This window comes from Cladophialophora carrionii, assembly GCF_000365165.1.
Source record: "Cladophialophora carrionii CBS 160.54 unplaced genomic scaffold supercont1.6, whole genome shotgun sequence".
Lineage (NCBI taxonomy): Eukaryota > Fungi > Ascomycota > Eurotiomycetes > Chaetothyriales > Herpotrichiellaceae > Cladophialophora > Cladophialophora carrionii.
Window position 1 is genome coordinate 2,357,136 of NW_008481831.1, and position 13,703 is coordinate 2,370,838.

Consider the following 13,703-nt stretch of genomic DNA (forward strand, 5'->3'; position numbering starts at 1 on the left):
TTATACTATAATAATATCACAAGCTATTAGGTCAAGGAACCTGCTCACCTCTCTGTTTTCCTTTTTTGTCTTCGACGCCCCCGGTCGAACAGCCTGTAAGGTTCTCTTGTCTATATGCATCCTCATTCCGGCTGGTCAAGATGAGGACAAGTCTCTCGTTCATACGCCGTACTTGATGCGTGTATCCACTCACTGATTCTACCTAAAGCTGTGCACAGACGGTAATTACTGCAGCAACATATTGTACTGTGATAGTAGGTATCGCATGAGACTTGTGCCTAAATGTGGCGCTGGTGAACCGTTCAGGAGGAATGGAATGGGCGATACATCACAATCATCCACAACCGATGCACTCGTAGAGCTTGACCGGCGTCGACTGCGCTTCGTGCTTGTCAGAGGTAGATTACTTCGTACTGCTTATTGTACACGATCGTAATGGTACGAGCGACCTGGGACGCTTATGAGCATCAGCCAAACTGTGGCGACATCTTATGTCTTGCCTTTCATGCCTTCATGCCTGGCCTTCCCAGTCATGTAGAAAAGATAAAATTCAATAAAGGGACCAGTCGTCAGAATAGCGACATCTCCAGAGGAAACGCTCTCAACGCCCAAGGACTCAACAACCAATACGCTTGCTGCTGTGCTCATGATGCTTCAACGACCAACCAGAGAAACGATCCTGGGTATCAATGCTTTTTGCAACCGCCAAATCAACAATAACGAGCCTATGTTGCGCTGCGCAACAGTCCGGGGAAGGTGGGATTAATCGTTTCGTGTCATGTCGTCCGCTGTCGTGTATCATTGTGAATAGTATATGGTGGGGTCGAATATTCCTGGGAACACGGGTTGCTGCGTGCAGAGTACACGTGCCACTGCTGCCCTGCTCCAATCATTATCGCGCAGTCGACGTGCTGCCTTCGGCATCATCTTCTTGTGGGCCAGACTGTTGCCGGTCTCCCGACTCTCCTCTGTTCAAGGTGTAGCGAGGAGGCTCGGCTCCAAGCTCGTCGTTCGTCAATCCCGCCAAAGGTCTTCTGACGGGACTGAATCGCCCAGATGGAGGTTGGCTCTCCCGCATTGGAAGGCCGATATTGCGCGAACCAGCATGAGATTCCTCGTTGCCCATGCTCTCGAGATCTTCATACTCGGGCAACTCGCCGTGGTAGTCTTCGATGACCGCGCCACCCCATGCGCCGTCATTCCTGTCGGCGCTGCCGTATCCGGGTGGACTCGGTGGAACATCTTCGTAAACAGGTGGCATTTCTTCGTCCCAGCTAATGCCCATGCCGGCTCGTTCGGTAACAACCAATCCGAACTGCATCCTGAGCACGCGAGCAGCACCAGTAGGCGTGACCATGGAGAGATTCTTGTTCGGGCAAAACTCCTCGGCGACGATCAACTCGATGACCAGATTGTGCTTGACTTCGATTCCTGTCGGCGAATCCACGTCGCAGGTGGGTCGTTGGCCGCTCTTAGTCGTCAAAGACGCCTCGAACTCCATGGTGATTTCGCCTCCGATCGTATCAAAGTCACTCTTCCAGCCACCCTTCAACTCGTCGTTGCCGAGAACTTTCGTTTCCTGGTGGAGGATCGACTTGCCCTCGCTGACCTTGTGGGCATGCTTGGGGCACGGGTTCGATATTGCCTTGGAGTGCTCCTCGACCCGCCAGGTCATTTTTCTCAGCCTCCACCGAGTCTGACTTTCGGACTTCTTTTCCACGACGCCGCTTAACGACATTGTGACTGGGAAGACTCCAATGGGATGGACGACAGGAGGAAGCTGCACTCGCCCGGTAAGATTGGTCGGCGGGAAGATCCTAATGCTTGACTTGTCGGGACCCGGCTGAATTGCTCGTTGAACGGTCAATGGGTGAGTCAGGGTAATCTCCTCGCCATGCGAAGTCGTCCCCGTTGCCAGGAGCCAGTATTGGATTGACGCCAGCTGCGATTGTGTCGAGGCGGGGAGATGGCCCGGGAAGAGGAAAGAGTAGGGGAATTGGTTGTCTTTGCCAGAGTGGAACGTTCGCGGTTCGGAGAGGAATTCCCAAGTCTTGAGGATCTCGACCTTCTCGCTGCATTCCCTGCAGTCTTTGCCAACTGGCTTCTTGGAAGTACTGATGGCTCTCAGCACCATGTGGAAATTGTTCAGTCGCACCTCGCCGGTTGGATCGCTGACTAGGAATTTCAGGCGGCCCGATAGTAATGCTCCACTGGAATTGCTAGTGCTCCCATACAGAACCAACGGCGGGGATTCAATGATCATCTCGAAGCGACCGGGTTGAGCTGCAGTGACTCGCGGCGAACGAGCAGCTGCGTTGTCCTTGGATTTGCTCGCATGGCGGCCGGTTAGGGACAAACGCTTGGGACTGCTGGCGTCGCGGTCTTTGGGCTCTTCGTGTTTCTTGTCCTTTTTGGGATGGAGTAATGAATCCATCGAGAATGACGGTCTTCTCGGAGGCGTGACGGACGTTTCAATGTGGTTGCTGGTCAACTTGCGCTGGAGAGCATTGACCACATCATTGACGGTACTGGGCGCTTGTCGCGGAGAAGGAGATGTGCCTTGGATACGCGACGGCATGATGCACTGCCGCAAATTGGACGGCGATGACGCCTGGGCGCAGGCGAATAGGCGCGCAGGCGAATTCGAGCAGGTGGGGGTGGCTTTCGTCGCCCACAACCACTGCGGGAAGGAGAAACCTGGAGGTGAAGCCTATGACGTTGGCGACGGCTAAGAGGAAACGATAGCCGGCTGAGTCTAATCGACGTCCCGGCGCATTCTTGTGATGGCTGCGAAAAAGTCCAGCGGCAGGTGAGAAGAGATTTTCTCACACACATGAGGCATACGCGCACATCTTTGTATGCTCTGTCGCGTTGGGCATGGCCTGTCCGAATAGATGAGGTATGAATAATGGAAACCTCGATCAGGGCAAAGTGACAGCGGCTAGACGCAAGGGACACCAATGCTACCACTTAATTTGTCTCTCAGGGCACCACCGACCGGAGAAGTGGTCCGAATGGTGCCAGGTTCGGTGTACGACAGGACTACCAATTTGTTCGTAGCTGACATCACGAACGACATGTATTCTTGGAAGGTTCCTGCTCCAACAAACCCAGGCGGTGTCGGCGATTGGATCAATCACGCGTGTGAAAAAACGCAATCCCGGTGAAAACCTCGTCAGGTTCGAGCCTTGTGGATTGGCGTCGCAGTTGCCTTGCGTGGCTTATTGCTGCGGTCCGCCAACTGGAAACGGCAATGGCGACCAGCTGACTTGTGATTTTTGATGGCAAAGTGAATCAAGAGTCAGCCCCTCCCAGACCGGTGCCCGTGCCAGCGGTCAAGCGAGGCGATGGCATCCCTGCCCGCGCTATGGGATCGCTAAGGGCCCGCGGGCCCCCAAGTCCCGCCCAAAGCCCAATGAAGGCGGCCAAGAGGCGCCACAATTCTGCACCCCGCAATTCCTCCAAGGCTCGCCTAGGCTCACTTTACCTTCAGTTGGATCTGAAGGTGATGTTGATCGAGGAGCATCTTGACAGCGATGTACAGAGCACGTACGAGGAGTCGACGGTGGCTCGCACAGAGCGCGCCAGGCGCATCGTGACTTCGACGCCGTATTCCGCTCTCCATCTGTCAGACCCTGAGATCCAGCTGCTCGTTGGACGATGTGACATGGCGTGACTCAGACGATTTCACCATTCTGACGCGCCTCGTCACACGAAAATTTTTCCCACGTGCATCGGAGAATACCTTTTGCTGGGATCGTACCTCCCGTTTCCTCGCTACTATTACTCGATAATTATTCCATTATATCCACCGGAAAGCCATCTCGCGGTCTGCTTCCAGGAATGTGGCCCCCAGCGAGCCTTTTGTACCACCCGTGGAAAATTTTCCATGCGGAGTCTCCTGTTTTGGGACATGTCTCTTCCCGACAAGTGAGATCGGTGTTCTCCGATGCGGGCCTTCGCACATCGTCACGGACAACCGAAAATGCATCTCGGACCGCATGGCATCCAGGATAGAAGTGCACTCTGCTGTAGGGCAGTGTTGATCAGTTGTTGGGGCATTCCTTCGACACCACGGTCACCGCTAAAATCACCGGATGTTCGAGAACGTGCGGGATTTCTAGAGGTAACGCCCGCCCCTAGATGTGCGCAGTGGTTTGTACGATGGTCTCAAGGTTTGGTGGAACGCCGCAAACACCGTTGAACTTTGTAGCTCGTACCAGCCGCGACATCGCACTCCGTGGTGTGACAGGTGGCACAAAGAGGGGAAGCATTTTTCAGCATCTCCGCCATCTCCGGGGCGTTGAACGGAGTGACCGGAGAAGTCTCCCATTATTAACCTGCCCTTAGCGTCACCAATCACCACTGGACGCCCTGTCTGTGCCGCAGAAGATCGTGATCGCGATCGTACCTGAGTACCCTAGCTTGAGTGCCGCCGTACCTCGTACAAGTTTCTCACAGGTAAGTCGTAGGAACAACGGCCACTGCAGTCCATTTCGGGCCACGCTCGTAGGGCGGCCATTAGAACCTGCTGGTTAGGCTACCGAGCCAAAATCACATGCCTCTAACGTAATAGCCATCTAGCAGGAGAATGCCAGATTTTGGGCTTCGTGCCTGACCGGCATATCTTTTGATCCCTAGCGGAGCCATACTTGAGAATTCTGCAAAACAGCTTCACCAACACACATATTGTGCCCTTGCACGCATTCACATAATCCCATACCCAAACCACCAAGCATAGACCCCGGGCCCCAACACGCCGGCCAACGCGCCCAACAACCCCATCTCCAACACGGCCCACACCCAGATCGTGCCGACGCTCGGCGCGTTCTTCATGACAGCATAGTAGCCCTTGTCGTTGGTCAGCCAAATCAAATAACAGCCCGCCACGTTCGCCACGACGAGATAGACGAGCGATCGCGCGGCGACGACCCAGCCCTTCGCGGGCGGGGACAGCCTCGCGAGCGACGCCGGGAGCAAGTCGCCGTGGAACAGCGCGATCAGCACCGTCAACGTCGGGAAGGCGATGCCCAGCGTCTGCACCACCAGCGGCTGGAACTGCAGTTCTTCGGCGTACTGGTGCATGGCCAGCACGGACAGCGTGAAGTGCACGGCGCCCAGCGACGAGGCCAGCAGGATGGTGTCCAGCCAGGGGGTGTCTGATACGGCTTCTGAGCTGGAGCTGGAGCTGGAGCCTCCTGGCGTACCAGACATGGCGGTGGCGGTTGCGGTTGCGGCGGCGATTGCGCTCGAATCCGGGACGATCGATCCATCCGGCCCGATCTTCACCTGTACGATGTTCTCTGGCTTGAGGGCGTCGGCGTCGATCGGGGTCTGCGCGGCGTGAATCCCAGACTTTGAGCCGAGTAGTTCGGCCTGTCGCTCGGCCGCGATTTCCAAGAGTGTCTTTGTCTTTGGGTCCCGGGTCTTCGTCTTCTCGGGCGGCGGCGCGAGCGGGATATCGTCCGCCGTGCTGATGTGGTCGGTTGAGTCCCTTGCGCGGCGTTGTTTGCGGTTCATCGTTCGTAAAGTCTTCCAATCGACGCGGTAGGGCAGTCGGACTGCAATGAGCTACGGAGTCGGAGGTATTGATGCGGCTTTGTGCTTGTGCTTGTGCTTGTGCTTGGCGCCGCGCTGCGAGTTACAGTAATCCCCACAGCCCCTCTTACTAGAGCCTCGTAACTGGCTCGCTACGTCGTGTCTGCCCTACGAGTATCGTGCGATGCTTACGCGGTGTAGTCTTCTCGTGTGTTCCCATCGTGACCAACATCAATTATCTCGCACATTCCGCGTCTTCCCCTAGAACGATTTACTAGAACATCTTCACTATTTTGTGCACGCCCCGTTCAGGACAGACACAACAACAAAAGCGGTAATACTACAGTCGTGACAATAATCCCGTTGAATAATGAGTGCGAGGGGTAATAACCGGAGCATACTTATGGCATTCCGCAACTTCCTAGGAGGTGAAAATCTGGCACTTTTAGAACCGCGCCTACAGGATTGTTGATGCCTTCTGTGTGGATCTGGCATGTCGTCGGAAAGCAGTGCCCTGGGTATCGGTTGTTGGCAGCCCGCGTGTGGATTTGTTACATGATATCAGAGAAATTGTCCTGCCCAGAGGCTTGCTGGCTCCCCCCCGTGTGGTCGTTACTGTTACCAGCTGAAGAACCCTGACTAGGGGTCCGGTGGCTCCCTCGGTGTGGAGTCTATTGCATGTGGTTAGAGAAAGTGCCTCGTGGCAGCGGGTCTTGTTGGGAAGGTGTTTGGCCTGATGGAGCCCGCATTGGTTAGGGGGAAAGGGAATGCCCGATTGTTTGCTCCATGGCTTCGTTCACCTGATGGTCGAGCAGTGCCTGAGCCTGATCGTTGCCGGGCAGAGACAGCGCGATCGGGTGACTGGTGGTCACTTCGTAACGTTGTGCCCTGGCTTCGTTTTGGTGTTATTGAGTGGACTTTGGGAAGCTAGCTTCAGCTGTTTGGACTTTTCCCGGGTTTCGCTCCTTGTTCCCTTCCCCTTCACCGTCGGAATCGAACGGAATATCTCGCTTCTGCCATTGTCGGGATTCCACTGGCGTTGTTGTTGGTCCAGCTCGTCACGGAATGCTGAAAGCCAGCACGATTCTCCCTTGGTTGTATTCAGATTCCCTTTGAGTGACGTCGAAATATTGCTCACGGCGAACACTGTTCCAACCCACTTACTGCCCTTGTTAAATCTAATAGTCTTGTAAGGAAACTTGAATGCCCGCCGATCCACAACTGTTGTGCCGCGTGCGGTTGTAGTAGAGCGCGGGATTGTTGCTTTGATTTGTAGGGGAGGAGGCTTCGTCGTCGACGCCGGATATGCCACTGACCATTGTTCAGCTTCAGCGGGTTGATTAGGACTGGACGAACTGGCCTTCTGTATCTGTGGTGATCAGCAAGCGCTTGAAGAATTGAGTAGCGTGGAAACGCGAAATCTGTGATTGATACCTTACTTGTTTCGCAAAATGATAGGATGGAACATGAGAGAACGTCCAGCATTTGACTGTTCCTCCCGCTGAGAGGCAAAGGGACGTCCGCAGCCTTGTCCCTCATCCCATGGGAAGACTCAGCCGGACCTGCCAGGCCGCGTCGGTCTTCAATGTCTGAGTACTTACATACTGTACCCAGATGGAATGAGGCTATAGGGCACGACAGAAAGCTACCTACCTTTCGTGACGGTATCGCTGCTGTATGTAGCTCGTGAGGGCACGGCGGCATGATTTTGAAGTTTCAACAGCCCACACGGGGAGTGAAGGGACAGCATGCACCACCTTAGAACTCGATCGATGGCTTTCTCCCCCCGCGAACGTCGTGTCGAGAAAAGGAGCAACGACCGTCCTGGACAACCTCGCTGCTCTCACAGCGGGTTGTCCCGTATAGGAATAATCTCTCCCGCGTGATTCTATGCCGTCCTTGTCCCTTATCCGACGTTCTTCGGTTCCGGGGCCCCGTCACGGCCTCCTCAGCCTGTGGCCTTGGAGACTCCTCGGCTTCTCTGGAGTACGATTCATTGATATCATTGATAGGCGTCCCCAAAAGGTAGACTGGTGCTCTGCATCGGTTTCCACCCAAGAGGTACACGATCCCGCCGATTTCCAAGGACAGGGGAATGCTGTCACGCTAGATCCGCATCTGCCGAGACTCGACGTACAGGTTCCTGCCGCGAAAGAGCTTTATCCGACCGCTATTGTGCCGGCCAACTGCTGAGACAGTCACTCCGGGGGCGCGGTTGGGCATTCAACACGCATTGGGCTTAGGTTCCTTCTTTACTGTCGGCAAGGTTTTGCAAAAAAGGGGGTGCCGCTTCCGGGGACGATTGAGATGTGATACTATGCTGAGGGACCAACAGCCGCCAGATCGCCTATGGTAGGCCTCTAAGAAAAGTTGGAGACAGCCTCGTTGGTCTGGGGCCCCGGATGGGGCTCCAGCCTGTCCCTGCGGCGCCCCGGCGGCTTGTCAGGGTACTGCGCGAGATCGACTACGAGGCTGAATCTCTGAGAGACAACATCTTCTCCGATATACGCGCTGTAACACCAGAATCCGACGGGTATATTCCGGAAAGAAAGGTCGGTAGTCGCATACGGTCGATGACTTCCCATCTTGATGGATGGCCGGGCAGTTTGCGACAAGCCACGCCAGCCGCGATTTTAAGTTCACTGTTTCGGCAAGTCGGATCTCGCGGCTGTTACAAGAATGGAGTGCTGCTTGTATGGGCATATGGCTTCAGGGTCTGACAGTCTGGCCGAACTCCAGGGCTGCATTAGTTAGCTACGTACTTGTAGTGTGGAGGTCAGGCCGGAGAGGTGATTCCTGCTGGATAAAGCAATATATTTGTGTATTGAAGTCGCGGGTTTATGCTAGATACCGGGCACGCGGGGACCTATCCGTCTGTCCGTCCTTCTAAGACGAACTGAAGGCAGATCAATCCTCCAGGAATGGATGGTGACGCCAAGGGACAGCTCAATAGAAGCAGAGCGAAACCTACGCAAGTCCGGTCTCCAGAGCCGTAACGCAAATTCAAGTTGCCTTCTTCTCTGGCTGCTCCACGTCCACGGCCTTGTTAGTTTGTGGTCTCTCTCCAAGCACGTTCTTCTCCATGTTTACTGCGGTATGGTTCGTCAAGTATTCCGAGGCGTCCTTAATGAAAAAAGCCGCAATAATGGCGATCACGCCAAAAGGAATAGTGCTGAAGAACACTCGCTGATACGCGTAGCCATATGCCGATTTGTATGCCTCCGAGGTCGCATGGATCAGGGCCGGAGTGGCGCCTTGAATTTCTGCAAAGGCGCCTGGCACGCCCCTTGCATTGTTTGTAACAGCTGTGACAAGCGCTTCGGTTGCGTCTGCGTCGCCACGGAATCCATTGGCCGTAGCGGCCGCCAGGATGCGTGGTACCAGTTGCCCGCTGAGAACACCATTTCGGATGGTGTTGAAAATGGAGATGCCGACGCTGCCGCCGGTGTTGCGGAATGTCCCGACCAGTCCAGAAGCGATGCCCAGATCCCTATGAGGCACGTGTAGCCCTACCACCACGTAGGAGCACAGGGTGATCCATGAAAAGCACATCATGCCGAAAAACTGGAAGATCACCCAGGCGGCCTTGTGGTGAGGGATGATGCCATAAGCGTACAGAGCTGAGAACAGGGTCTGGATGCACAGCGCAACCACGATCTGAGCTCGGATATGCTTGATCTTGTGAACCAACGCCGGAAGGACGGCGCCACCGATGAATTGACCAACACCGTTGGGAATCAAAGCCACTCCAAGCTTGATGGGATCGCTGTCGTAAACCGACTCGGTCGCTTGCGGAAGGAGAGACACCATGGCGAAAAAGACCATGCCGGACACGAAGAGCGCGACCAGCAAGATGGTGAATTCCCGGACCATGCGGAAGATGTGGAGTGGCATCAAAGGAAGCTTGGGCTTGACAGTCCAGTCGTAGACGAAGGTGCCAATGAAGACCAGACCACCCAACACGATCGGTGCAACGACAGAGGCCGAGCTCCAGGCATGGTCTTCTTCCCCAGCCCAGCTCAGTCCGATGAGGAAGACAGTCAAGCCTCCAGCATACAGGATGTAACCGATAAAGTCCAGCTCACAAAATTCCTCCCACCTGGTCTTGTCGTAGTCTTTCCGTGGACGAGCAGGCGGGAAATAGAAGATAGCCGTTCCAACAAAGCAGACTGCTGCATAGATAATAGACAGGTAATACACCCAACGCCAGGTGGCATGCTCGTTGAGCTGATTTGCCAGGAGCGTGGCCAGTAAACCCCATGGAATTGTGATGCAGAATTCCGTCCACGCTAGACCCATTCCACTGTGAACGAAGGTCAGCTGATGTGACAAGACTGCTGCATGAACATAACTCACCGGTATTTGTTGGGCAGAATTTCAGGAATACCGGCATACGCAACGAAAACCAAGCCAGCACCGAAACCAACGACGGCAGACCCGGCAATCACGTGTGTCACTTTCTGAGCTGTCGCACTGACAATGGCACCGACGATGTTGAGCAATTGTCCTGCCATGATGACATAGCGACGGCCGAAGATGTCGCTGAGGCCACCTCCGAGGGACATGCTGACTGCTGATGTGACGGCCCAGGAAGAGGCGATCCAGCCAATGGGTACCAAATCACCAAGGGCAGTGCCTATTGGAACCAGGATCGAAGAGGCAAGCAGAAATGCGGTCGAGATACATCCTGTGAATGACAAGCCCAAGAACTGTGGCAGACAAGCGTCAGCGCAAATGCGAATGGCTTTTCGACCGAGCTGGCAGTCTACTTACGAAGACCGACAATGTCGTCGACCAGGTGATTTTGTCAGCGACCTCAGGGTTGAGCTCCAAAGCAGCACGATGAGGGTCATCCTCAATATCCTCAGTCATCCCCAGCTCCTGTCGTGGCGCTGGGGCGGATTCGATCTCCTCGGACCTGTTTGCCATCTCTTTCCTTGCTGTGGCGTCGGTCATGGTGTTTCAATTCGAGGCAAGGTACGATGGTCCGCCAGCCAGATAGATTCAGAGCTTCTGTTCAAGAATATCAGGTAGCGTGTTGTCCGGAGACCGTTTGTTTATGCATTTTGAAACTCCAGACCCCAGACTCCGAGTCCGGGGAATGAACGGGGACAGTCATCAAGAGGAGGAGGCCGCCAAGGCCTCCGCAAAAGAGGATCAGGCAGCCCTGTGCCGGGGCTCCGGGGGCACACGCCCAGGCAAGGATCAAAGCATGTGGAACTCAAGCACCCCAAGCAACGAGTTGGAGAAGCTTGAGACTGATTGCGTGGGAGGGAGTACGAGGTTCTCGGACCGCAGACGGAAAGTCGCCGGCAGTCCGGAGTAGTTGGATTTATCCCGCAGCTGCTGTGGGTCTAAAATTGGGGAACTGTAATCCGGCCAATCATTGCTGCGATGTGCCGCGTTCCGTTGAGCTTGGCTTTGCTAGCGCATTCGGTTCTTCAGCCTGATTATGGCTGCGCTGCTCCCTCCCCATGCCGCACGACAGAAATGGCGGCTCGCTTAGGCTAGGCGTCACTCGCGATGCGAAAAGCGCCTGTTAATACCTTGCACTCAGAATACTATCAGTCCAGATTAGTCGACGGCTCAAACTCGCCAGTATGTCGCTATTCCCCAACTCGACTCGAGTCAGCCGCGAGCAGCCGGGGATGAAGCCAACGCCGAGAAGACCCTGAGGCGTGCCGCCTCAACCAGCTGCCTCATGAGGAGGCCAGCCACGTCACGTTTGCATGGGCCTACCCGCGCTCTCCCCGATGACCATCTCAACTTGGCGAGCACAAAGGCTCGACCATAGTGCACCCCGTACCGGATGGACCGGTTGGGGTCAGAGGCATCAACAGGACCGAATACACTGGGTCACCAGAGCACGAATTTGACATCAGTGCTGCATCTCCACAGTACCATCGCGGCTGCGGACTTCAATGCTTCACCCTCGACCTAAGTTGCACGGTTGTGGGCATGAAAAGCAACCGCTAATATCTTGGCCATGGGGTCGCGAACCACTATGAAGCTGCTACGGAGTACAAGTCCATCATACACAACACTTGCTGCGCATAGCATGAATCAGCAGTGATTTATTTCGGTAGCTGTCGGGACTTACAGTCTGTATGATGCTTTGGGCGGCAAAGAAGTTCCGTTGTCATGCCAAGAAATGCCATGGGACATTCTGTCCCTCAGAAACAGTGAGCCGGCTGACCGCAAGCACAAGTCTCCCCTGCTACTACTCAGCACGAGAGCCGCCTGGACTATGAATTGCAACGGTTTGTGCTGGTTGAACCCGCACAACCCGGAAGCTGCTCCGGCAAAGCTTCGGCATCCGAGGAGAACAATACTAAGTGGTCTTCTCCATACCTGAGAGAACAATACTAAGGCGCGAGCCTTTCATGCCGGGAGAACAATATCAAGATCCAGCCTTTGTTCCAGTTGCCCGTCTCTCCAGCGCTATGCGTGCATCGTCTCTCAGTGAATGGCACAGCTGTGTGGCCTCATACACTGAGAGCAGCTTGGCTCTTCGAATGCGGTAGAGTGCGTTTGTTCAAGGCCAGGATGGCCCACCAAACAGTCCTCGAACAAAGCCCTGTGGCGTGGTGCTGGCTCCCAACAGCCATGGTTACATATAGGATGTTGTTGAAGCGCGCATCTCAGTCTCCTGTTGTACCACTGAACTCAGTGACTTTACTGGGCTCTGAACACAATTCGCACTAATGGTTGCTCTCAAACACATTTTACTGGCTTCATTAGCCACCCTGGCTGTCGCATCGCCTGCCTCGACCCAAGCAGAGAAGCCTGGCGGCTCTACAGCCAACATCGCCGACCATGGCGGACCTGGCTGGGCTGCGGCAGGTGATGGTGCTGGACCACATGAACATGGTACCTGGCAAAAAGCTGGCAAAGGTGGTGCCGGGGACGATGGGCACAGAGCCACTGCAGGCATGGACAATGATAAGAACAAGTACAGCCTACACCAGGCCCGCGACGAGGATCACCGCAACCGCAAATGGGAGCATGTACAATCTCCAGGCACGGACGGAGACGACGGTCACCACGATCGCCATCACACCCGGGACGCAAACCCTAGCATCGACCTAGACCACGACGATCCAATACTCTCTCAGATGCGCAAGATGCTTGGAGGGGCTAACGAGACCAACAGCCAGGAGCATGAGGGCAGACACCACCACAATCGTCGAGGTGTCAAAGGGATCTACGAATGCATGAATCACAACTTTGTTGCCCCATGCAAGTGGACCGAGATCAAGTCGGAGAGCCAGTGTTACAACGCGTGAGTTCAGTCCAGCTTCTCCCCATCCAGCTCGTCCTGTGGGCCAATGGGCGCATAAGAGATTGACCCCAAATGCTAACGTATGACTCCACTGTAGTGTTTACAACTGGAAGGGCTCGATGGGTCCCGACAAAGGCCTATGCTGCACAATCTATGAGAAGAAAAACTGCAACAAGGACGGCTGGCAGACAATCGACGACAGATTCCGCTATCCCGGAATTGCGGATTACGGGAAAAGCATGTTGCTGCTGAACGAGGGGTTCAACGACGAAGGCATAGTCAGTCTGAAGTGCAAGTTCAAAGAATGTGCTCAGTGAGTTGGCCTCGGACGCAGCAGGACGGTGGAATGCACTTCCTTTTCACACACTGCGACGAGTGGGTGTGGACGCACAGCAACTCCGTTCAGGCTATTGGCGGATCTGATACTCAGCATCTGAGGAGCCGAGATGGTACCCAGAGTCCAGGGTTTTGTCTTTGTCCCATCTAAGCATCTCGTAGTCCATAGTGGTAATCGCACGGAATAATGCAGCTTGTTACTTCAGCCTGACCGAGCTGTGGCTCAACACAATGCTGACGCGCCTCGGACGCAAGGCTGCGTGGCTGTCGCGGCAGCCTCAGCGCCACGATGACGTCGCTCACTCCTCGATCTGGCTCCCGTCTCTCATCGCAAGATCCCTGGCACCCAGTCTGCTGCTCCCACTGCCGTCATCGGTCAGCAGGCTCATATCCAAGCAGGTTTCCTTAGCAGCGAGTGCCGCCCTGATAGGTTGTGGACACGTTCTAGCGCATTCCTCGCTGCAGCCTCTGCACGATCATGTTGCCAACAGTGCGGGATGACATCGTCGTTTGTGCTTGCAGCCACAGCTGTCCGCGGCAGAAACGA

General features: G+C 55.0%; 4 protein-coding genes across 4 annotated transcripts; 1 reads left to right on the top strand and 3 right to left on the bottom strand.

Moving 5' to 3' along the window:
* Positions 1-892: 892 nt before the first annotated feature.
* Positions 893-2,578, bottom strand: G647_07815 (protein LDB19; the record flags this gene model as incomplete). The annotated part of the gene is made up of 1 exon (XM_008732127.1): positions 893-2,578. The coding sequence occupies one exon, from the start codon at positions 2,576-2,578 to the stop codon at positions 893-895; it is 1,686 nt and encodes a 561-aa protein (XP_008730349.1).
* A 2,129-nt stretch (positions 2,579-4,707) lies between these two features.
* Positions 4,708-5,520, bottom strand: G647_07816 (uncharacterized protein; the record flags this gene model as incomplete). Its single annotated transcript, XM_008732128.1, has 1 exon — positions 4,708-5,520. One exon carries the CDS (start codon positions 5,518-5,520, stop codon positions 4,708-4,710), a length of 813 nt encoding a protein of 270 aa, XP_008730350.1.
* A 3,021-nt stretch (positions 5,521-8,541) lies between these two features.
* Positions 8,542-10,494, bottom strand: G647_07817 (uncharacterized protein; the record flags this gene model as incomplete). The annotated part of the gene is made up of 3 exons (XM_008732129.1): positions 8,542-9,841; positions 9,895-10,247; positions 10,312-10,494. The coding sequence occupies 3 exons, from the start codon at positions 10,492-10,494 to the stop codon at positions 8,542-8,544; spliced, it is 1,836 nt and encodes a 611-aa protein (XP_008730351.1).
* A 1,748-nt stretch (positions 10,495-12,242) lies between these two features.
* On the top strand, positions 12,243-13,137 carry G647_07818 (uncharacterized protein; the record flags this gene model as incomplete). The annotated part of the gene is made up of 2 exons (XM_008732130.1): positions 12,243-12,820; positions 12,918-13,137. The coding sequence occupies 2 exons, from the start codon at positions 12,243-12,245 to the stop codon at positions 13,135-13,137; spliced, it is 798 nt and encodes a 265-aa protein (XP_008730352.1).
* Positions 13,138-13,703: the final 566 nt, after the last annotated feature.